The sequence below is a fragment of the Crocodylus siamensis genome, chromosome 6 (genome assembly GCF_052110815.1).
Source record: "Crocodylus siamensis isolate JL-2025a chromosome 6, ASM5211081v1, whole genome shotgun sequence".
Lineage (NCBI taxonomy): Eukaryota > Metazoa > Chordata > Crocodylia > Crocodylidae > Crocodylus > Crocodylus siamensis.
This window is the reverse complement of record NC_143400.1, coordinates 70749291-70773449: the sequence shown is the minus strand read 5'-3', so window position 1 is coordinate 70773449 and position 24159 is coordinate 70749291. Positions and strand designations below refer to the sequence as shown.

Sequence of the window (24159 nt, the reverse complement as noted above, 5' to 3'; positions counted from 1 at the left end):
ACAAACAAAACAATTAAAATATAAAAGACTGAACACATGGCCACTATACCTTTTTTATTCCATAGCATTGTCACTTTGTCAGCTTTAAAGAAACTTTTGTTGGCCAATGCCGACTGAGGACCACCAAAGTTGGGGTACTGGTATAGTCTTACAAAGGAGGGTGCACCCTTGCTCCCAGGAACATACACAGCAACCTAAATCGACACCAGGATATTAAGTTTTTGTATTATTCTTAGCAACACAGAGGCAAAGAAGCATGATTCCTTAAGAGAACCAAAAATGTAAAATGTCAAATGAATAAGTGTTACAAGTACCTTGTTTGGCTGAGATCCAGGTGACAGCACAAAATCACTAACTTTTTGCAAATGAAGTTTATTTGCAATAGTATCTGCAAAACCACAATTGCAAAAAAAGGTTAAATGACAGACAATGGTAGTCCGCATACTTAATCATAATGTTATTTGGGCCTGTGACACTGATAAACATGGAGCTGTGTATCTACCCGTAAACAGATTCTTTACTTGGTAAAAACAGCAGTGCAACCACCTTTAACTGTATATTCCCTCAGACTTGAAGCTCTGGCTAGATTTACTTCTATTTACAGTCACAACCTGGAACCTACTTGAACCAAGTTTGGGTCTGAAACATTCTGCAAGCTTTGAGGAAGAAGTTCATGCAGTCGGAAGATCTCTTAAACCTGCCCGAACACACTTTTTGGTCCATAAACCAGGCACGTGTCAGTCTTCCATCTTATCTATGTTGTGTACAGAGGCAGCCACAGCTGTTCCTACTCATCTACCTCCACTCTATACAAAGCCAGGTGCGCTTCTCCCAGGATTTTTATGAATGAAAGCCAGGTGATGACTTCATATGGCAGGCCCTTTGAAAGGCCTCCTGTGTACCAAACACTGCTTCCACTGCTAGCACACTCAAAATAATGCGTTTAGAAAAAAATTCCACTCCAGCAACTCTCAGAGTAAGCTAAGTACCAGAAATGACAAATGATTTCCTCTTAGACGAGTCATATTTCCCAAACACCTGATGGGTGTATGGGTGTCTCTCTACCACGTTAAGGATTATAGCAGAAGGCACCAACCTGCTGCTGTGCTGCCTGCCCCCACCCTGATCTGCCAAATGTCACTTGTGGCACTTGTGCTGCAGGTTGGCCACCCCCATGTTAAGGGGTGCTTCCTTCCAAGTGAATCCAGTTGTCTTTCCCACTATTCTTCCATTTGAGTGGACTGAGACAGCACCTAACACCCATCTTAAAGGAAAGTACACCCTTGCTTCCAGGAAAATACATACCAATCTAAGTCACAAATCATCCTTATTGATCTGCAGAGTAGATCATTCATTTCTGAACATTTTATCTGAACAGAATGTTCAGTATCATCTTTAATCCCAAGAAGTAGCCTTGGTTCAATGGGATCTTTCAAAGGTGGCTGGAATTAGTCTGACTGGAAATCATTAGCCCTCCCACAGAAACTGCAAGGTTCAATTCATGAACCACTTCTTTGTTAACTAAAGCCAGCAAAGTTTGTACAACAACTAGCTTTAAATATAAAGTGCAAAGGAAATTTGCTTTCACAAGTCTCACCTCTTGGTAAGATCAGAATCAAGACAAAAAGGGAAAGAACAAGTAGTACAGGGCAGGAACCCTTCCGGCATGAAAAAACATTTTTACAAGTGCAACCCAAGGACTATTTCCCCCTCCAAGTTATTTTGGAAGCTTTCATCCCCCACCAGGAACGATGATGAAAACCTTTCCCCAAGAATATTTAAACACTACTCCAGGAATCCATCATCAAATGACAGATGACTTCTCCCACTTTCAACCTAACCTTCTTTCTTCAGCTACTCTCTGTCAGATGCACAATTTCTTGATATTTCTAAGTTCCAACCACTTCAGAAAAAAATACTTCCCGTTGTACATTACCCATGACAGTGTGTTGTGCTCCCACCATTAACTCCCAACACCTTTATGCCATCTTAAAGGTTTTTCTCTTTCTCTGCATCCCCATTTCCTTTTTCAATGTTCTCTTCTCTGCCCAGCACTGTCTTTTTTTTCCAACATGCTGCTCTGCCTCCACCCATCATCCTCTCTACCATCTACCATCCAGCTTGCTTTCCTTGTCCCCTAAATTCCCTTGACACACACCAAGCCTCTGAAAGAATCTCCTTCAACTGCGGTGCTGTTCTTGCAAGTATTCATTTTCTAACCTTTTTTTCCCCTATTTCTTTTTGACAACTGGACTAGAAAAGCTGAGCATAAGCCATGGGAGAAATCACAAGCCAAATTCTGTACCAACACATATTTCATGAATTCTATTAGCAATAAGTCAGGTCAGAATTGGGCACCTGTGTCTAAAATATAGCAGGCCAAGACTTGATTAAATCTGAAATGATTTTCAGTTCCATACTAAAAGCTTTAAGTAATATTTCAATTGAAGCCAAGAAATAAGAGTAATGAGACAAGGTGAAGAAAGCCAAAGGGGATATGTATGAAGAATGCAATGAAAGTTTGCGTACTAAATTCGTTCTTTTCAAAGAAGTGTATTTCATTGTTTACACTCCTGGCACAAATGCTTTCATCCTCCGCCCAGCAAGGACACCTGAGATTAAAGGAAAAAAAAATGATAATATAGGTAGAACTAGGCAACATTTTACTATCCTGACCTTTAAAAGCTGAACAGCAAATCTTAAGTTTAGATCTCTGGTCAAATAGATTCAATAATGTTACAAATTTGCAAGAGGCTGATAGCAGCTATATAATAAAAATGCATGCAACCAAACTTAGAGTTGCTAATAAGACTTTTCTCACCAACTGCACCTTACTGTGCATGAGGATAGCAAATTCACTATATTAAAAACAACTGTGTACAGTTACTTACTGAAATGCAATATTTTGAAAAACAACACCACACTAAAATGACACTTTCAGGATCATGTTTTGGAAATTACTTATCTTTGAAATAATTAGTGCTTAGAAACATTATTTACCAGTTCTGCATCTTTTTCTGGATGAAAGACTTTAAACATTTCCCCGTTTTCACGTCATAAAGTTGTAGGTTGGGCACCCCTGCTGTGCCATCATTAGCAGCTGTAATGAAAACACACATTTACCATGGTGGCCCTAGGCATGAGTGTAACTCTACTTTACTACCATCCTGTCCGAGCAACGCACTCTCATGAGGTAGGATGCTGGGAACGTTGTAACAGTAAGATTTAGGGGTGCACCAATAAAGATTTGTTTGGCCAATCAGGCTGGTTAATCAGCCAACAGTATTGGCCAATACCAACCTGACTGCCGATATGCAGCCTGGCATGGAGAGCAGCGTCCAGCCAGTAAGTCTGTTGGAGGGAAGGTGCATGGGGGGGGGGAGGGAAGGGGGATGGGGGGTGCAGAACAAGGTCCCCCCTGCACTGAGGGAGGGAGTGTGTGCACGGCGAGGGTGGGCTGCCCGCTGCAGGCTCAGGGACAGGGGCTATGCCAGCTTCTTCCCATCTGCCAGGCTGGGCCTGGGCTGCACTCAGGGTGGGTGGTGGCAGTGGCTCTGGAAGGGGGGGGGGCTACAGGGTGGGCCATAGCCCCATGTAGGCCCCCCTCTCAGTGCTGCTGTCTGCCTCACCCCCACCTGCCCTGAGCACAGCCCCAGCCCAGCCCCCTTCTGCTGAGAAGAGGGCAGCACAGCCCCAAGCAGGCAGCCCACCCTTGCCCCACGCACATACCCGGGGGGGCACATGCCCTCTGCGCCTCCCCTAGAGGTGCACGTAGTGGCGGGAGGCACCCCCTAGATGAACCACCTGTTGCTCCATCCTGCATCCCGCCCTGGCTGGGCAGCGCCTGCTCCAGCCTCACTCCCTCCTGCACCATGGGGGGCCCCGATCTGCCCCTACAAACCCCCCTCCCCCACACAGACTTACTGTTCTCCAAGCTGCCAGGCTGCATTCCTGGTTGCATTCATGCTGCAGCTGCTTGCCTGCATGCAACGTTTATTGGTAACATTATCAGGCATATTGGCCAAAAACAGCCTATTGCCAGTAATGTTAATTTTCCTTTTATAGATGCCGATACAATATGGACTGATATATTGGTGCACCTCTAGAAAGGCTTTCATCTATTCCATCTCTCGAACAGGGATTTTTTTGGTGTAACCCCACATCTCCTTTTATTTTAAAACTTGGGAGCAATGTTCCTCCACTGTACTATACTTACAGGTCATTACCAGCATCCATCTGCTGGTCAGCTCCTTACAGTTCTCAGAATAAACCCATCAGCACTAAGGTAAGTCTTAAAAAATCCATCAAAACCTTAAGAAAGCTACCCCTAGGCGTACAATGGAAAAGTAAACTCTCCATATCCTCTAGGTTGTGTTCCCCCATGAAAATATCATTCACAGTGTTCATTACCTTTATATTCACAGCCATATTTGTATCCTATTGAAAACAGCCCTCCTGGTTCTCAAGAACTGCCATGACTCACTGCACCCCTCTCCTCATTATGCACAACATAACTGTCTCTGCAAAGCTGTATTTGGGACTAAGCACAACTCTATGACTTTCCACATCTGACACCTACTCTTTCACCCAATCACTGTTCAAACCCACACAGAAGTCCATCCTCTTTCTAGTTTATAATAAACTCTTTCCATAAGATGTCTTATGATTCCTTGAACACACACTGTCTGGACAGTATTTCAACGTGCTCAAACATGCTGTGTATGTTAACAACAACTGTTAATTCTTTAACATAAAGTTTACTCAACAGATCAGACTGCTGTTCAATCCAGTCTGGTAACTCCCTCAAGTAGTGGTCAATACAGATGCTTTCAGAAGATGGCACCATCTTTCAAGTACTTAACCAACCACTTCATTTTCTATACAAGGAGGAAACACTTTTTTAAAACCTCTTTGCCAAATTGCAATGCTAATCAAAGCAACTCAGCAACAAGACATCATCAAACTGGATTCAGTTGGAGTATGTATTTTTTTCAGCATGTATTTTTACACATGGGAAAATACTCACTTGTGTATGCCTGCCATGTTGCCAGGATAATATTCTTTGGCGAGAGCTCAAGGCAAACTGCCTTTGGAAGATCAAAAGAACGCACTAACTCAGCACTGGTGACATTCACAATATTTACTCTGGAACCAAGAAAGGTCATTGCAACAAAGCATGATTAGAGTGGTTAATTAATACCCAGAGTCATTCTCACATGTTTGGCTGTTCTAGATCTGTTCTGAATTTGGCAGATGCAAGAAGTTCCCTGCTCCCTTGGCTAAATATTCATATAAAACACACTGTAAGATCACAGATCCAAGTGGACCAACAATGTAATTAGTAAGTAAAATTCTCAAATCTAAAATGTATTTCTTGATCTGCAACATTTGAATTCCAACTTAATAAAACAGCCACAAAAAGAAAAAATAAACTCTTGACTATGTTCTTGTAATGTTAAAGCTGGGTCACAAACAGACAAGAGCAAAAAGAACTGTTATATCTGGAAGATCTTGCATTGAAGGTTTGAGGCTTTATTGTATATATTGTTTGATGTTCAGAGATCACATAGATCAGTGAAAAAGTAAATTAAACAACCACGATCAGGTAGCAGCCACGGACATAGGATGTTAATTGTGATTAAAGACTGGAAGAAATTTGGGACCCAAAGAACAACAGAAAAGTAGAATGAAATGTTATTTAACCTGTGACAGCCTCCAGGAACTGGATTAGGAGACTCCTCCCTACCAGCTGCATTCACTGGCTCTCTTCAGTGATTGGAAACAAAACAATGCCAAACTTCAAAGGGGCTGATGGATTCCGTTTTATTTTTTATTAAATTTACAATGAACTTCTAAGAATTTGTCGTCTAAGATACCAATCCTATGCAGCAGCAACTACGTTGCTATACAATGTAGTACTTTTTAAAACACTTTAATTGAAAAGTTTACTAAAGATGAGATAAGTAAGGTTTTTTTTCTGGTGACACCTTTTATTACAGAAAATGTATAGCTGGAAGGGACAGTGATAACAATATTCTGACCTTATTAAAGATGGATCTCTCCATCTCTCCAGGTGATTGAAACTACTGGGGGGGGGGAAGGCAACTTAAACGTCAAAAAAAGCTTATCTAATCTCTCCACTTGCTACCAACGAACTTCATACTAGGAAACAACTCAATTTAGTCAATAATTATGGGCCCTGTGAAATGCTTTAATTCCTACCAACTTTTCAGGTGGCACCAGCATATCTAGTAGTTCAGGCCTGATTTTTTTCAGGTACCAGCTTTTAAAAAAAGTATTGCTCATTATACTGAAAAATCTAACTTTGGTTGACAGATATAAAGTAACTGCAGACAGCCCAAATATTCAGAAAAAATCCCCTCCCCATCAAAAGCAATCTCTTTTACCTGATTTTCAAGAGTTTTGCCTAAAAACAGCTCTGCAACCCTATTGCACTGAAGGTCATGGGTAAACTCCCAGGCCTGAGAGTTGGACATATATCTTATAGGAAATATGAACAGAAAACAGAAATTCTAATACCACACATTCAGGTACCATGATAATAGTGACCTAATAAATGTGTGAAAACAACTGTAAACAATGTACCGGCTAATTACAAAACTAACCTCCTATCCCTGGCAACTGAAGTGCAAAAAACTGTCTTTATAAAATACACACAAACATTTCCATTTACAATTGCACATTACAGAGGGCAGAAGTATCAAGATTTCTTAACATAAATGAAATGAAGTTATTAGTAATAAAAGATACACTGACTTTTCTCCATTGCACCAAGCAAAGAGAGAACCATCCTGGCTGAATGTGAAAGCTTTGCAGTTTTTCCCAGCATCCCTAAAAGACATAACCGAACATAACACACATACACATGAGGCTTTTCAACAAAACAAGAACAACAGTAGTAGTACAACCAGTTTTCAACACCTACTAGTGTATAGGCAAAAATGAATCCATCCACTCCACCAATCTGCAAATTATTGACAGTGGGTGAAGAGTCATTCACTGCTCAATATTACCACTGTCATTTTATTAAAGTTTTCTTTTTATGTAAATGTGACAATTCTGATTTTATATGCACTCTAGATTTAAAATGTGTATATTGAGGGGGGGAGGGGGAACACTGTTTATTCCCTGCAAAAGATCTAAAATGCCTAAAACAAAGAAGTACCTTTTAAACGTTGCATTTTCTGTAAAACTAGGTGGTCCATTCACCATATAGAGTCCTTTGGATCCTCTCACTGGAAGAAAAAGGCTACATGTTATTCATTTTGGAAATGGATAAAAGTCTGAAGCCAAGGCTTAGTTCTCCCTCACCAATTCTGAAGCTGAGATTCCATCGTTTATGGATTTTGGGGCAGGCGGCCTCAACAGAAAGTCCTGTACATCTCAAACCCTCTGCAGTAAGTGCTATTCTACGGCAAACTGTTTTCTTTAGGTTATAAAGAAAAGCTTAAACATAAAATATATTTGTTTATTAATGAAAGCACTAAGTGTGTTACACACTACCTCTGCAAAAGCAACTGAACAAAACTGAACTGAAAGATATTCTTACATAAGGATGGCAAAATTTCTTAAATAAGGCCTGATTCTACAAAGGGTTAAGTAGCCTCTCTATTCCCAGGAAACTTCCAGAAAGCACCTAACTAAGACTTCACAACTTCCATTAATGTAGAACTTGCACAGTAATAATCCCATAGGTTGGAATAAAAAACGCTCTCTGAATATTCCCTAAATTGAAGTTTAACAGACAAAATATAAGAGTCACAGACATTAGGCCTGGAAGGGACCTCAGAAGATCATCGAGTCCAGCACCCTGCTCCAGGGGCAGGGAGTCAACAGGGGTCATAGGATCCCAGCAAGATAAGCATCCAAATGACTCTTGAAGGTGTTCAATGTAGGTGCTTGAACCACCTCCGACGGCAGGCTGTTCCAGACCTTGGGGGGCTCGGACAGTGAAGAAGTTCTTCCTTATGTCCAACCCAAAACAGTCATGGAGGAGTTTGTGACCGTCTTACCTCATCATCCCTTGGGGCGCTCTGGTGAACAGACATTCCTGCAGTTCCTGGTGAGCACCCCTGACAAACATATCAGGGCCATCAGATCGCCCCTGAGCCTGAGCTTTTCCAGGCTGAAGAGTCCCATGGCTCTCAGCCTCTCATCATAAGGTCTGTTTTCCTGCCCTCTGATCATGCACGTGGCTCTCCTCTGGACTCTCTCAAGCTTCTCCACATCCTTTTTGAACTGTGGAGCCCAAAACTGGCAGCAGCACTCCAACTGACATCAGGCCCTTGGTCATGAATGTAACCCTCTATTATAACATTGTTTCTATGGGAAAATCAGATTCAACTTCCATCCTTTCAACTTACAGTACCTTTTCCAGGAACTTAACGCACTATAAGTGCAAGGACTGCCTGTATTATTAATGACCTCAAAATTAAACTGCTAGAACAGCAACCAAATAATCAATATTGATAGGAAATTGAATGTGAATTCTTGAATATAGATAAGGCCTTGTTTTTCTTATTAACAAGCCATTCAAAAATTGTCTACCTGGAAGACATCTGTAGCAACCCCCCCAAAACAGCATAGCTCAATTGACTTTTCAAAAGTGTTCCTGAGAGCTCTCACACTTGTTTCCGAAATCATAAAACAAATTTAGTAACCACAGTTAAAAGTTTATCTCATGCTAATAGACCTGCATAAGCTTTTAAATCTTGGATTTTTCCAATGAATATGAATAATTGTTTTGTTTTTTTAAAGTGGTAACTTCACCTTTGTTGTGGGATTTCAGTAACAACCAGCAATTCTTATAATCTCATAGAAGCACATTTGGTATAACTACATACGTAGAATATTTAAATATCTAACATGTTTTTAATGCAACCCAATGACGAGGTAAGTGTCTACGCAAAACAGTTATGATCGGCAAAAACTACTCACTGACTTATTTGTTGTAAATCAGATACAGATACTGTAATTCTACAGACATTAATGAGAAAGGGCCACTTCCTTCTCTTTTTTAATCCTAACATAAAAAGTAAATTAGTGTTTTCATTAAATATTCTTAAGGTACAATTTGGAACATTTCTGCAATCATTTTCGGAATCTTCCACACAACCAGATTCACAAAAGCAGCACCACAAATTTCTCAAGTATCTAACAGGATGACTGCCCAAATCGATAGAAAAGCATAGTTAATATAAATGAATATTTACTTTAGTCATGTCATAATCACGTCCAATATCTTCAAAATTCCTCTGGAAAAATACCACTTGAGAAATCCATTTTCCAAGTGATTTCAGCCTTTTATTTTTGGAGTTCTGCAAGTGTCATGCATTCCAATACTTGTGTACCCCATACCAGCCTGGCACTGGTAGTAAATTAATTGCAGTGGGGAGCCATCATACTTAAAATACCTTTGCATGTTTTACATGAAAGGTGCAACCTACGTGTTAATTTAATGGATTATTTTATTAAGATTTTCCCACTGACCAAAAAAATAAATAAATAAATGGAACTCATACCTTACCAGAGCTCTCTACATCAAAGCAGAATTTGGAGCACTAACAATTTAAAACAGCTCAATTTTGACTTTGGAAAAGTAAACCTTCACTGAGCTACAAATGCAAGAATTATTTCACTTTAATGCTATAAACAGAATTATTAATACATATACAGCAGATCCAAAGCTGTTTTGAACACATTCCTACCATTCTTTTCACCTCTTTAAATATGAATTACTTAGTAGCAACTGGCCACTGCAAATGGCCAGCCCCTTTCAAGTCCAGATTATTTAAGGCAACAGACAACCTATACCAGTAGTCACCAACTGGTAGATCATGAATGACTGGTCAGTTGTGGAGCCTCTGACAGTCTCTCAGTCTCAGTCTGGGGGAGCTGAGTGTGTGTGCGTATGCATGCACCTCAGCCCTGCCCAGCAGGTCAGTCTGTGGCAGAGGGAAGAGGTGGAGAGCGAAATAGACTGAGGATTGGGGCAGAGGCAGAGACTGCAACAAGTGGGACACCGGCTGGACCGGGTAGTGGAACAATCAGAGCCTGGGTGGCTCATCCAGGTGTGAAGTGCGGGCTTCTGCCGCTGCACATGCCCTAGCAGAGGCCTTGTACTTTAATTCAAGAAGTGATTTTCTGCTTAGAAAGGTTGGAGACCACTGACCTATACTAACATTGAGAAGTTGAACATTATCACAAAGTCAGAACAGGGCTAGAAGCCGTACTATAAAGGGTTACTTATCATAGGTATTGTGAAAAACTTAGTGTTAGCTACAAAGCACCAACTCACAGGATCATCATAAAATTCTAGTTTATTGGACAGATGCAAAAGTCAGACCATAAACCTTGGTGCTGATCCCCTCAAACACGCACACATTCCCGCACGTGCGCACACACACTCACAGTAGCTAGCTCTGAACACTAAGAACTGGTGACAAGATATACCTATCCCCAAGTCTAGCGTCGATGGCCAGTCAAGGCTTCTTTCAGTGCGATGTTGCTGCAGAAGGGGGTCGCCGGCTGGTCCTTCCGGCTGCACAGGCAGCATGCTAGTCAGGTCAAAGAGGGCGCCATTGGGGTCATTCTTCACTGCCTTTTATCCTTCTCTGGCAGACTTCGGTGACCCCCCACAATTCTCAGGCTTACCCAATCAAGGGGTCATTGACCTTGAGCAATGTCCCTCTTGGTAGCTGTGGGATGGCAGCTGCCAGCCCCAGGGGTTAGCACATACCTGTGGTCTCAGGAGTCCCTTGAGTTTTGATTAATTCACTGCCATGATGAATAGAGCTCTGGAAATGGTTGATCAGGGGGTATTTCAGCACCAAGGGTCTGTTTCCAGCATTGATTAGTTTAAACGGGGGCTACCATACCTTTAACAATGAAGTTTCTGGGAATTCCTGGCTCTTTATTGATTCTTTCTTCTTGGTCTCTTGTAGGTGTTAATTGCCACTCATTAACATACTTATCCAGACTAGCTACTGTGTTATACAATCAACCATGATTCATTCAGGGATCTGCTCCATACAGAGATTCCTGCTCTTGCTAACATCGTTACATGGTACTACTTACTTTTAAACCTAAAGTACATTTGTAAAAGCATCTACAATTTCTATTTTCACTACAAATATACCTTATATAAAAATAATAATGATATAATAAAAGAAAGAGAGAGGAAGAAAGAAAAGATAGAAAAGAGAAAGCAACCCCAAAAGGGGGCAAATACTAAAAGAGGGGCTTCTGCCATATGGAGAAGCTTCACATGGGGTGGGGGGCAGGCAGATAAAAGGGTTTCTTGCTACGTTATAACTAGACCAATGTTTCCCAACCAGAAAAAAAAGACATGGCTCCAGCCAGGCAGGGGGTGTGGCTCTAGCCCAAAATGCTATCCAGCTGGCCATGCCCTTCCCCCCCCCCACAATCAGTGTCCTGCTCCCTCCTCCACATCCGGTATGCCGTGGTGCTTATCTATTTAGGTAAATGTGCCATGGGGCAAAAAAAATTGGAAACACTGAACTATAATATTTTAACTAGGGGTACAGCAATAAAGATTTTTTGGGAGGATACTGATGGCCAATTATTTGAGATGCACTGATACATTGGCACCCATAAAAGGAAAATTAACAGTATCAGCAATCAGCTTTTTTGGCTGATGCGGCTGATAATGATGCTGATAAATACTGCGTGCACACGTGGCCACAGCAATCATACAGCCAGCCCAGCAGGTTGAAGAGCAGCATCTGGCTGGTAAGTCTTTTGGGGGCGGAGTGGGGGGGGGGGAGGGAAGAGGCGCTGAGGGGACAATTTGAGGCCCCTGAGGTAAGGGAGGGAGTGGGGCTGGGGCAGGCGCTATCCAGCCAGGGTGGGGTGCATAATGAGCCATATTGGCTGATACCAATCCAATTCCTGATATGGAGCCCGGCAGCTTGGAAAGCAGCAGCCAGCTGGCAAGTTTGTTGCGGGGGGGGAAGAGAGCAGATGGAAGCCCCCCCAGTGAGGGAGGGAGTGGGGCTGGGGCAGGGTGCAAGACAGAGCCGTGTAAGGTTTGTCCAGGGGATGTGGTGAGGGGACAGATCCTGCCACTACATACAACCCCAGGGGAGCCACAGCGGGCATGTGCCCCTGGAATCTGTATGGGGGGGCGAGTGTGGGCTGCCACAGGGGGCAGCGCCAGGCTCTTCCTGGCAGGGACGCTGGACCAGGGCTGTGATCGGGGTGTGTGGCAGTGGCACTGGGGTCGGGGGGAGTTATGGGATGGGCTGTGGCCACCCCGGAATTCATTGTAGCCCCCATTTCCAGCACTGCCACTGCTGCCCGCTCCAAGCACAGCCCCAGCCCAGCTCCTCTCTGCTGGGAACAGCCTGGCGCCACCCCCAGCCCCACCCCACAGCAGCTGCCCACCCTCACCCCACACACAGATCCAGGAGCCACATACTCCCCGTGGGTCCCCCAGGGTTGTAGGGAGCAGTGGGATCCACTCCCCCATCCCTGCACCTCCCAGACAAGCCTCTCAAAGCACTGTCCCGCATCTTGCCTGACCCCAGCTGGGCAGTGCCTGCTTCAGCCCCACTCCCTCCCTCACAGCAGGGGCCTTGATCTGCAGCCTCCACATCCCTTTCTCCCCAGGCTGGTGCTACCTCCTGGCCGGGGCGTGCGGATTGGAGGCTGCAAGTAAGCGAAGCTGTGACCCCTTCCGGGTGGCAGGGAGGTCCCGCCCCATGCAGCACGTTTCCATTCCCATGCCTTCCCCACTCCCCGCAAACAGACTTACCAGCTGGACACTGCTCTCCAAGCCGCCGGGCTGGCTGCACGCATGCTGCAGCTGTGAGCACACATGGCATTTATCTGCAGCATTATCGGCCGCATCAGCCAAAAAAAGCTGATTGCCAATAATGTCATTTTTCCTTTTCACAGTGCAGATACACAATAGACTGATGTATCAGTGTACCTCTAATTTTAATAGAGGGATGTGCTGGTCACTTTGTATCTCTGAAGACTTTAGGAAGGCCAGCCTCAACAAGCTCAGGAGATTAGTTAAGGAGGGACTGATGGACAAAAGCATTGGAGGGATGGGAGCCCAGGAAGGGTGGGTGAGGGACTGATCCTGCAGGCACAGAAAGGGACCATCCCAGTACAGATAAAGTGGGGCAAAAGAGCAAATAAACCTTCTTGGTTGAGCAGGGAAATCCAGGAGAGCCTGGAGGGGGAAAAAAGAGACCTACAGGCTGTGGAGGCAAGGGGCAGCCACCAAGGAGGACTATAACCTGCTTGGCTCAAGCTTGCAGGGAAGCAGTGAGGAGAGCCAAAGTGAAAATGGAGCTTGGGCTGGCAGCAAAAGGGACAGCAGGAAATAGGGGATACGATGTTTACCAGGGCGCTCTTTGGGGTAACTAGAAACAATGGTCACAAACTGAAGGAGAGCAAATTTAAATTGGACATCAAGAAAAAATTATTTACAGTGAGGGTTGCCAAAATATGGAATACACTTCCAAAGGAGGTGGTACTGTCTCCTTCCTTGAAAGTATTTAAGAGGAGACTGGCCAAACACCTGGCTGGGGTCATCTGACCCCAGCACACTTTCCTGCCCAGGGCAGAAGGTTGGACTCAATGATCTAACAGGTCCCCTCTGACCCTAAAATCTATGAAATCTGTAAGTTTCTTTGTTGTTGGTGTCTGTTCGTTTATTAAGATAAACTACTGGACTTTTGGACTACTAATGTAGTTATTTAGTAAGGCTAGAAATTGCTAGAGAATAGGAAGAAGGATAATATTTGGTTATTATTTTAAAAGGATAAATGTGATGACTCTATACAAGGTCCTCTGCTTAACCCAAACAAAATAAAGGAATAGCTGATATGGGACTTGATTAATACAGAATGAATAGGGGTAATATAATTAACATTTGTATATGATTATGGAAAGTAGATCTTACCAAATTAATTTGGTATTTTTACGATTTACAAGTCTGGTTGAAAACAGTAGCAGCCTAGACGTAATATACTTGGAACCCAGTAAGGTATTTGACTTGGGACCATGTGACATTTTAATTAAGAATAGGGCCATGTGAAATTTTGCCGGCCGTTTCATTCTGACACTGTTTTGACCAATTTTGTGATCGAAACAGCAAAATCGGAATGAAACAAAGGCCCTCTAAATAGCCTCAAAACAAAATGAGGCTGGTCGAAACGTTTTGACCACAGGCTGAGGATGGGAAATCAGTCCAGCTGGGCTGAATCCCCATCCCCACCCAGACTCGAAACAGCATTTCTGTTTTGACAGAACGGAACAGCTGTTTCAACTCTAAATGAAATTCAGTACGAAACACTGTTCCATCAAACCGTTGAAACTCCAGGCAAAACAGAATGATGCTGTTTCACACAGCCCTAAATTTAAGAAACTAGTATTTAAAAAAAATTAACTTCTAGGTTTCAAACTATAATGACAGACAGGTAGGTATGCTTCAAGGAGGATCCCCCTTGAATTGGTTCTTAGCTCAATACTATTTATTAATTTTAAGAATGATGTAGAAGAAAAAAAGATCACAAAGTCAGCAGGTAACGTTGGCAGGTAATGGAAAGCTTGAGATGTTGGTAAATATTGAAGAAATTAGATCACTGTTACAGAGCAACCTGGATCACATAAACTGAGTGCAAGCAAGCAATATGTACAGCAATATGTACTTACAAACAACAAAACACACACTTTTTGGAACAAAGAATGCAGCCTCTACTTTTCAGGGAAGCAGCGACTCTGAAACAGACTTGGGGGGTTATGGTGGATAATCAGCTAAATGTGAGCACAGTACAGTGCTGTGGCCAGAATGACCTGTGTGGTCCTCAGACTTGAAAAAAAAAATACAATAGAAGGAATCTTGATTACAAGTAAGGAGCTTCTACTACTTTTGAACATGGCATGGAGAGCCCACAACAATAGCCTGTCCAGCTGTGCTGAAATACTTGAAGAATACTGAAGAATTTGAAAGGTTCTTAGGCAAGCTTTCATGGAAGTGATTATAGGACTCAAACGTGCCTTCCAATAAGTGGGGATCTACCTAAATCATGCCTGAAGTGTGCTGTGCAGAATCTCCTTTAATCTTGCTCTTTTTGCCCCTCCCCCCCACATTGATTGGCTGAGGGAACCAGGCAGCCCTGCTGCTTGCTCCAGATTGGCCAGGAGGCAAAAACCACAGTTTTAAATATGCTGTGGTTTTTGCCTCCCACCACTGATTAACAGAGGGGCCCTGGCAGACCCACTGCTGGCTGATGATTGGCCAGGAGGCAAAAACCACGGCACAATTAAAACCACAATTTTTGCTTCTTGGCCCATCAGCAACAAGCAGCAAGACTGCTGGTCCCTGAGCCAACAAGCAGCAGGGAAGCATGCAGCAAAAAGAGCAAGATTAAAGGAGCTGATGCACCACACACTTCTGTACTGATTTAGGTAGTTCCCTATGCACAAGAGACTCAATGCTGAAAGTACTCAATTTCTCAAAAGAGAAGGTAAATGAGCAATTTCATTACATTATACAACCATAGATGTAAACAGAAATGTGATAACACAGGGTTCTTCAATCAAACATATAAAAATATAACAAAATACAATAGCGAAGGGCAAGGTTAAACCAATTGGGATTACTTTAAAGGGGACAGGTTACCTAGGGTTTTGGCTGAGTCTCCATCATGGGGTATTCTTTAAATCAAGACTAAAAGTTATACTCTATATCCAACAATAGATACTGGATTTGCAAAACGCATTACTTCATGAAGTCTTACACCCCGGGTTATGCAGATCAGAGCAGAAAATCCCTAGGGTCCCTTCTGCCTTAAAAAATATTAATTTTACCATGTAGTAGACAGATATAGCAATCCCTAACTGTCCCTACACTTTATGCTCTATAAATGATTTTCTGCTCCTCATTAATTCAATTACTAGGTATCCTTACCTCACCCACCCTGCAGCTTCTCAATAAAGAGGCCTTAAAAAATAAACACTTTCTATGCCTATTACAGAACTATTCTCTAAGCAACTTGTTTACAACATGGTGAACAGGCTGGAAGACAGAGGTGACTAGAGGGCAGAAAAACATAAATAGCTGAAAACATGTCCAATATATACAAGCAACCAGAAGCGAGAAGAGACGCACTTGCTTCCAAAAGTTGGAAGCACAGAAGATAAAGCAAAGCCCTATTCCTTCCAGGCAGTCTGGATAGCCCGGCCAAGGGAAAGGCAGGAAATACTATACTGAATGGACACTGATCATGGTACCTTTACTTCATTTTTAGCTATTTCAACACTCTTCTCTCAGTCTCTTCCATTTAAGGATTTCAAAGCACTTGACATGCTTAGAAACAAATGGTCCATGCCACAGCAAACTAACCAAATTCCATCAGCCTTTAACATGCAAGAAAACTGAAGTATGGAGAAGATGGCCCTGCTTTGAGCAGTGGGTTGGACTAGATGTGACCTCCTGAGGTCTCTTCCAACCCTCATTTTCCATCATTTTATGACTCTAAGTCACCATCATGACTACGAAGAGAACTAAGGTCATAAGACCCCTCCAGACAGTCTTGCCTAATGCCCTTCTGAGCCCTGATCCTCACGTCAGGATTCTCTGACATGCTCATGACCAGCTCTCTGCATCTCTCCAGAGCTCGCCTACAGTTTTGAGATGTTCCTTGACATAGACCAGGGGTGCTCAACCCACAGCCAGGATCTGCCATGTCACCTGGCCCGCCAGGGAATGTGGGGTTCAGCAGGCCATGGCCCTCCGTACTACCCAGGGCCGGTGGTGCAAGGCTCTGCAGCCCTAACTTTCAAACCTAATAAACACATAGGAAAAATCCTTCATCGTTTCCACCTCCGCGGGGCCCGGGAACTGCTCGGGACACTCTCTTTCCTCGCGGCGATTTCAGACTTCCACGGGACGCAGGCGCTGGGCTCAGCCTCACCGCAGCCTCGCGCCAGGCCCCCGGGGGCCCTTTAGGGTCGGTTTCAGCCCCCGAGCGCGAGGCGCGGCCGCGCAGGCCCGGAGCTGACTCACGGCGGTGCCGCCGGTCCCAGGCAAGGGGGCGGTGCCCCAGGCACGACCGCGGGTGAGGACAGGACGCGGCGGCCCCGCCGTCCGCGCGAGACCTGCGCTGGCGGCTGGGAGGCAGTGCCCCCAGCTCAGCCCCGGGACGGCGGGAGCCCCTCCCTTCCCCACCACACCCTCTGCCCTGGCCAACCCTCACGCCCTCACCTGCCAGCAGCGGCGTGGGAGGCGCCATCTTGGGCAGCGCAATCTCCGTCCGGGTCAGAGTAAACTAGGAAACTACACGTCGCCCAGGTCCTCGCAGGTGACGTGGGATTCAGCGGTCACGTGACCGGAGGAGAGGCGCGCGGTTTCCTGCCCCAACGCGCCCACGAACTAGCGCTGCCTCGGAAGTGCTCCCGGCTCGGCCGCGCGGATTGGAGGACACGCGAACGGAATCGCGACCTTTTCCGGGTGGCGGGTGCGTCCCGCCCCGCGCGGCGCGTTTCCGGGGGCGGCGCGCAGCGCTAGTGCTTACGCTGGCAGCCGCGCGACTCGGGAGACGCGGGAGGTGCTGAGCGGCCGAGACCCGCAGACCCCATCCCGGCAGGATGGTGGCGAAGCAGCGGATCCGGATGGCGAACGAGAAGCACAGCAAGAACATCACGCAGCGCGGAAATGTCGCCAAGACCTCGGTGCGGGCCGCGGCCGGGGGGCGTGGGTGGGGGGTCCAGGCCGGGAGGGGCCCGCGGCGCTGACCCTGTGATCTGCCTGCAGCGCAACGCGCCGGAGGAGAAGGCGTCGGTGGGGCCCTGGCTGCTGGCGCTCTTCATCTTCGTGGTGTGCGGCTCCGGTAAGCGTCCGGAGCCGTGGGGGTGCCCCCGCACGGCCTCGGCCTATCGCTGGCGGCCGCTGGCGCAGGAGGTTCCCCGCCGCTGCTGGGGGTGGGGGGGACCGTAGGTGCAATCGCCAGGCTCCTGCCCGGCCCGTCCAGCAGCACCAGCGCAGCTGTCTGGCGCCGCGTGCCCGAGTGGGCTCGGCTTCTGCCTGCCCTGTTCTCCGGGCCCTGTCCCCCCACCCCTGCCACTTACCCTGTTCCTTTCAGAGCGATATCGGGCGCAAGTGTCAGCCTGGAAGGGGATGGAGAAGAGAGGCTTCTTTTAAGGCTGAAGCTTCCCCTGTGCTGTTTAGCCAGTTCTGCCCCCCCCCCTTCAGCTGGTGAAAGGGCACCACCCTGCATCTCTGACCCTTCCTCCTGCCTGCCTCAGCCCCCCTTACCTCGTCTCCTCTTTCACAGCCATCTTCCAGATCATCCAGAGCATCCGGATGGGCATGTGAGAGCCTGCTCCCAAACCATGTTTTTGCTCTCCCGTGAATTACAATGAACTGTTGTTTCCTGCGTTTGAGACCCTGGTGCGGAAGCATAACTGCGTTCTCAGCCTGCTCTAGAATGACTTTCCATGGTGGCCACGCATCATTCCAGGTTCCTTCACGAGTCATTCCAGGTTTTCTAGTCCATGCCACAGTGCCTTGAAAAGCACCACATGTATAAAGCAATAAAATTCTATTATTGATCTACAATCGTGGACCTAGTTATTCAGTGAAGTACACATCTGTGTTCAATGTAGATATGTTAAGCTGTATGCTGTGTAGATATGTAGGAGTTGATTACATCTGTTGTGTAAACACGAGTCTTATGATCTGTTAACCTCCTGTATAAGTGGAAGTGGTTTTATTTAAAAGAATCCTAGCATCTCTGTTTTATAGTGGCTGTATTGCGAATGTAAAGCACCCTTATAAGTAAGCCAGCTGGGCCATTCACAGCCTTATTTTTATTTTGCTTATCTAGATGGATCATCATTGTGTCTGTGTAGCCTCTCTCTACTACTGCATGTGACAGTGCATTAGTGCTCAAAATGCTTATTAATGAGGAAAACCTTATCCCATGCCCCTTGCAAAACTGTTCTAATAAAAATACAAGTGCTTGTTAGTGTAAAATCAGTGGATGTTACTTGCTCGGAATGACCAAACATGACACAAAACAAATGCTGCTTCTGGCATACTGTAATACTGACATACATTTCACAAAACGTGTAATAGCTATGGTAAGTATTGCTTTTGAGACTATCAGCACTATTCAGCTGTTCTTGGTAGCAGGTTAAACTAGGCTGTAAATATTTGTGAACCACTTCCAGCAAATTAAATGCTATATTTGTTTTAAATACAATGTGACTTTTTCATGTAGTTGATAAGAATCCATCAAACATGTGCCACTTACATGCAAGCAACATTTCCAAAGAAAAGGAGCATTCTTCAAACATGTATGCTAATAATGCAGCTAAATCTCTGCAAGGTGAGCCATGCTACTGAATCCAAAGTTGCCTCTGGTCTCTAGCATTTAAATTTCCTTATACATTCCAAGTAAGGATGAAATTTGGATTTAAATATTTAAAAGAAAGAAAAGTCCAAATTAAAACTGAAACTCCTTTAATGACTTAATGTACCTAGCTTATTTTACAGGCCTTTCAACCCTGGACTATTCAAGTGCCTGTTGCAACAGCTAGGAGTAACTTTAAAGATGGAGGTTTTTGTTGATGTACTCTGCCAAAAAAAAAAAAAAGCATTCAACAGCTTGATTGAGACTTGCTTATGTTATGATCAACGCAGGAAAAGACTTTTTAGGGATGCATTCGATTTCAGTTGTTTTGTAGCTAACTGCCAAAGGACAGATCGACAGGTGGCATAAACTCACAAGTTCCATCTAAAGTCAAAGGAGCTATGGCTGTTTCTAGCACTTAATGTGCTCCAGTGTCTAGACACAACTTCACATTTACATTCCTCATCCTTGGAAGTTGGCATATTTTGTAAATTGAAAAAGTGTAGAATCTTGGTATGATTTTAAATGCATTTAAAATGTGAATCATCTTTTAAACTCAATGAGACGGTGCCTTAACTTGATTTTTTTTAATTGGGCCATTCCATATCAAATTATCCATGAAAATATGGGGAAAAAAGGCTTCTATTTTTTTTTTTTGCAGTTACACTTGTCCATACTATAAGCTTTATTGATCAGATGAACTTTTAAATAGGTGTGCAGCTTCATAATGTAGCACTTGTAAAACCAAAATAAATGCTTTTCTATATTTTCTGTCAGAATGGATTTAAATACAACTTACCACTTCTCTGCATTTTCTGTTGAAGCTTTATGAAGTGAGAACCATGTTGTCTGGTTTACCTCTGAATAAAAAATATTCTGTAACTTTTTGTTGAGGCTCTGCCCATTTAGTTGCTAATAGGCCATCTTAATCATATTTGACTGAACAAGGAACGCGTGCATCACAATTCAGATGTCACTAAAAATGAGCAGCTAGATAGTGCCAAACTTCATATGGTTGCACTGAGAACCACACAGCTTGAATGTCTAAAACAAAATTAGTTTCAAACTTGAGAATCATGTCTGTCAGACAGATATACTCTCCTCCATGTTATTCTTATAAAATAATACAATGTTGGTTTTCCTACAATCAAAGAACTGAAACTCATTTGTTGTTCCACATACACACTTTTGGATTACTTTATTTCTACTTAGGTATTGATTTGATAAGGCAGCATAAACTGAATACAGTAGTTAGTTGGTAATTGTCAATCTGGAGAGTCTGTTAACCATGTAGCATGGGATTAACAACAGGACAGCCTTGACATTAAAAACAGGCAAATGGAATACAGCATTAGGTAGGTGACCGACCACTCTGTTAATAAGGGCACAACATAGGCAATTTACCTTGGCTGGTGTTACTCTAGTATATAGAAGCTCTAGTTATGAGCCAGAACCCTGTTTGCATTTCAAACTGTACAAACAGAAAACTGCCCCCCCCCCTAAAAAGAGTTGCCCAAAGAATAGGATGACACCAGCAGGATAAACACAGAGAGGCAGAGTATAAAAAAGAAACAGTGGGAGTGCTGATCATGTTGACCAAGACTCGGGTCTAGCATTGCTGAATCTTAAACTAGAAGCAGATCTGATCATTTAGTAACTAATGATACTGCCCACCAAGTTACACATAGGGCCAGTTCATTCAGTGCTGTAAAATGAAACTTGTATATGCTGACTTGTGCCAGCTGGAAAGCTTGACCATAACATGCAACTGAGTTTATTTTAACCATAAGCCAACATCTTACACAACTTTTAAATGCTTAATTTCTCAGGATATGAAACTACTTTTAGGTTACCAAAATTGCCTTTCTTGGAAGAAAAGATTTAGTCTCCAGATCTTTTTCTTGGTACCTATTTTGTGTCACAGGTACTGGTAATTGGATAATGCCCTCGCACTAGCAGAGTACCAGATTTGATTCCTATTAAAATGAAGCACTACTTTCAAAACTTGGAACTCTCATTTTTCTTTGCAAAAGAAAATAAGGAAAGTCTCGCTAAATGCATAGTTTACCAAGTAGTGTGTGATATTACATCTGTTACACATTTCATGTTGTCCTAATAAAGCAATACAGCATCTATGGCAGAGGAGGTAAATACTTGTGATTTTAACCTTCTGGTGTCTCTTAACTGAGGTGACTAACCAGACACCTCTCATTTTATTGAAACTGCTTCTCAGGCAAAGGCAAACAAATTCCTCTTTTACATGTGATAGACCACACCCAGGAGTAAAAGGAGGAAGCATTTGATATTTTTTTTGCTCCCCAACAGTTTTTTGTCTTTCTAGCTTACCACTGGCTGTGTTAATGGAAATGCAACTGTAGTCAGTACATCAGTGTAAATATATCCTCATAAGAAATATATTGCGAAGCTAAGTATTGCCACGTATGATATGCTTACATTTAATGTTACATTGCCAATTTCTCTTTCTTACACAGAATCTATTGCAGTTATCATTAGACTAAGCCATTATCAATACATTTCGTACTACTTCCTCTGTAAGAGGGTTGCACTGGAAGCAATATGAAAGCAACAGCAGTCATTAAAAAGGTTTATAAATGGTGTAAATTGTAGACTTTGGGGAATCTTTCTGTACAATTTACAAATTGTGATTGATTTTATGAACTAACAACCCCCACACATATTCAACCAGCCATTAGCTGACAGAGACCATGTCATTTGTCATACACAGCCACTACAGGGCAATCAAAGGAACTGTGAAGCATGGAATGAATCTGCTTTGATAGAACAACGAGTAAATTAAAGAGATTGGCCAAATAAAAGAAACAGGTTATCCCAGATTGTCTGCAGGAAGGAAGACTGGAACAATAGAAAGTCCAGGAAGCACATGAGAAAAAGAAAATCTGTTAAGCTAGGGGAACTTTTCTGACCTGAAAAACCAAGGTGAGCTGATTGCAGGGACAGACAGAGATCCTAAAGGCTCAGCAGGAGGGGCATTTGGAATTGTGACAAATGATAAAAGACCCTCTGCCAGCAGGGAGGGAGGGAGGCTGTGCACTAAGGATGCTTGGTTGTCAGTTTCCTGGTTTGTGCACCTAGAGCATGGGGTTGCTAGTTTGAGAAGGTACCAGAAAAAGAGGGGAGTTAGCTGGGAAGTACCCAAACACTGCATGTTAAGATCCAGGGTGAATCCTAACAGCAACTTAATGAATGACCAGCAGGGGGACAGTATCAGTATCTCTTATCAGTCGGTGACAGTAATAATAAATTATTTCAATTATAGATTGTCTCTGTAGGAGGATCCTATGAAATTACCTCTAATTTTGAATGGAAAACTAGGAGCCCCTTTGCCAATTATACAGCCAAATTAAAATGTTGAGAAACAGCTCTCAGCTGTTTCAGTTAGAGAGTCCTTGGCATTCACATGCTGATGGTATCAACATTTTTGCATTAATAAGTTAGTAGTTAAACTTGTGTAAACTGCTATCCAGGAGGCTAAATCACATGAATGTATTAAAATATATTTGTGATTTAAGGGGAGGAGAGGGTGAGAAAGTGAGTTAATTAGGTCTGTTTTCCAGCTATCATTTCTAGGCTTTTGAAATGCTGAGCTATTTAAGCCATTTGCCTACCATGCCTAGCAACTTTTAACTTGGCTATTAGTAATGTTTAAATTTTACACAAAGAGTGAAAGTTTAACTAGAAAATAAGTTTCACAAGTATAAACCAAACAGGGTGAACCACTCCTGCACACTTGTCTGAGAGAAATCTTGAAAGAATTGTCTGAATGCGACTATTCTTCTGTTAAATTCAGTAATAAAAAGAATGCACTTACCATGACAACCACTGTGTCATGAGGTACATACTGTTCTCTGTGCTACTTTTGAGGTCCATAGCACCTTTCTAAAGAAATGCAACAACGCATGGTATAAACCTGCTGAGTTTCCTTAAGGAAAAGGAAGTTCAACCACAGAGTTGCCTTTGAATTACTTTTCAAGCCCTTCCCCCTTCAAGCAATGAAGCTAAAATGTTCAGTTGTTGCACAGGGCTCCCAACACAGCATTGTCTTAAAAACCAACACATTATCCAATAATCCTTGTGCAGGCAACATACCCACTGACATAAATGGGACCTTTGTCTCAGAAAGGACTGGAATTAGTTCGTATCTGAGACCGCTGTATCAGAGCATAAAGGAAGGACAAAGTCCTGTCCTTAATACTAAACTTTGGATTCACATGTTTAATTTAGAATCCAATGCAACTAAACCATAATTTTTGCTGTTTAACAAGGGTCCAGAATCCAGTCACTGAGAAAGCATATTTGTACCGCATAAAAAGAAGACTTTTCCTCTCATGTTTGTAGTAGGTTCTAAGAAGTGTGTAAACCACATCAGCTGTTGACCTTTTTATCCAGGATGGATACTTTTCTTTTGAGCACAAAGTTACTAAGAGAGACACAAAAAGGGATTTAGGACCAGCTGGCTAACTGCATTTTACATTATCTTTGTACTTTGTGATTTACATTAAGAACCAACAGGAAGCCACTGTCACTGAATGCTAAAGGTAGGTTTCCTATAAGGAGCAGTTAGTTTTTTGTTTAGTTATGTGCTTACAGTATTTTATAATCCACAGATCATCCAGGACTGGATCTCTCCATCTCTCATCCAGCAAATGACCTCCCCATACATTCAACAAATGTATGACTTGACAAATCATAACGCTCATTTCCAAAT

General features: G+C 43.4%; 2 protein-coding genes across 3 annotated transcripts in view; one reads left to right on the top strand and one right to left on the bottom strand.

The window, feature by feature from the left end:
• The window catches only part of EIF2A (eukaryotic translation initiation factor 2A), a 38878-nt gene extending 21457 nt beyond the window's left edge, over nt 1–17421 (bottom strand). For both annotated transcript variants that reach the window (XM_090050619.1, XM_090050618.1), the window contains exons 1-8: nt 17264–17421; nt 7187–7256; nt 6778–6852; nt 5027–5145; nt 3001–3100; nt 2530–2612; nt 315–388; nt 50–194 (exon numbers count right to left, since the gene is read on the bottom strand). In XM_090050619.1, the coding sequence (XP_089906745.1) occupies nt 50–194; nt 315–388; nt 2530–2612; nt 3001–3100; nt 5027–5145; nt 6778–6852; nt 7187–7256; nt 17264–17291 (694 nt within the window). In that variant the 5' untranslated portion in view covers nt 17292–17421. The remainder of the gene's footprint in view (nt 1–49; nt 195–314; nt 389–2529; nt 2613–3000; nt 3101–5026; nt 5146–6777; nt 6853–7186; nt 7257–17263) is intronic.
• Nucleotides 17422–17512: 91 nt separating this feature from the next.
• On the top strand, nt 17513–18616 carry SERP1 (stress associated endoplasmic reticulum protein 1). Its single transcript, XM_090050620.1, has 3 exons — nt 17513–17730; nt 17813–17888; nt 18333–18616. The coding sequence occupies exons 1-3, from the start codon at nt 17647–17649 to the stop codon at nt 18371–18373; spliced, it is 201 nt and encodes a 66-aa protein (XP_089906746.1). The 5' UTR covers nt 17513–17646; the 3' UTR covers nt 18374–18616.
• Nucleotides 18617–24159: the final 5543 nt, after the last annotated feature.

Excerpts from the sequence above, each read along its gene's own strand:
- SERP1 (XM_090050620.1), top strand. The coding sequence starts at position 17,647 with ATGGTGGCGAAGCAGCGGATCCGGATGGCGAACGAGAAGCACAGCAAG. Across the intron at positions 17,731-17,812 it reads GAAATGTCGCCAAGACCTCG|CGCAACGCGCCGGAGGAGAA; the intron begins GTGCGGGCCGCG and ends ATCTGCCTGCAG. Across the intron at positions 17,889-18,332 it reads CTTCGTGGTGTGCGGCTCCG|CCATCTTCCAGATCATCCAG; the intron begins GTAAGCGTCCGG and ends CCTCTTTCACAG.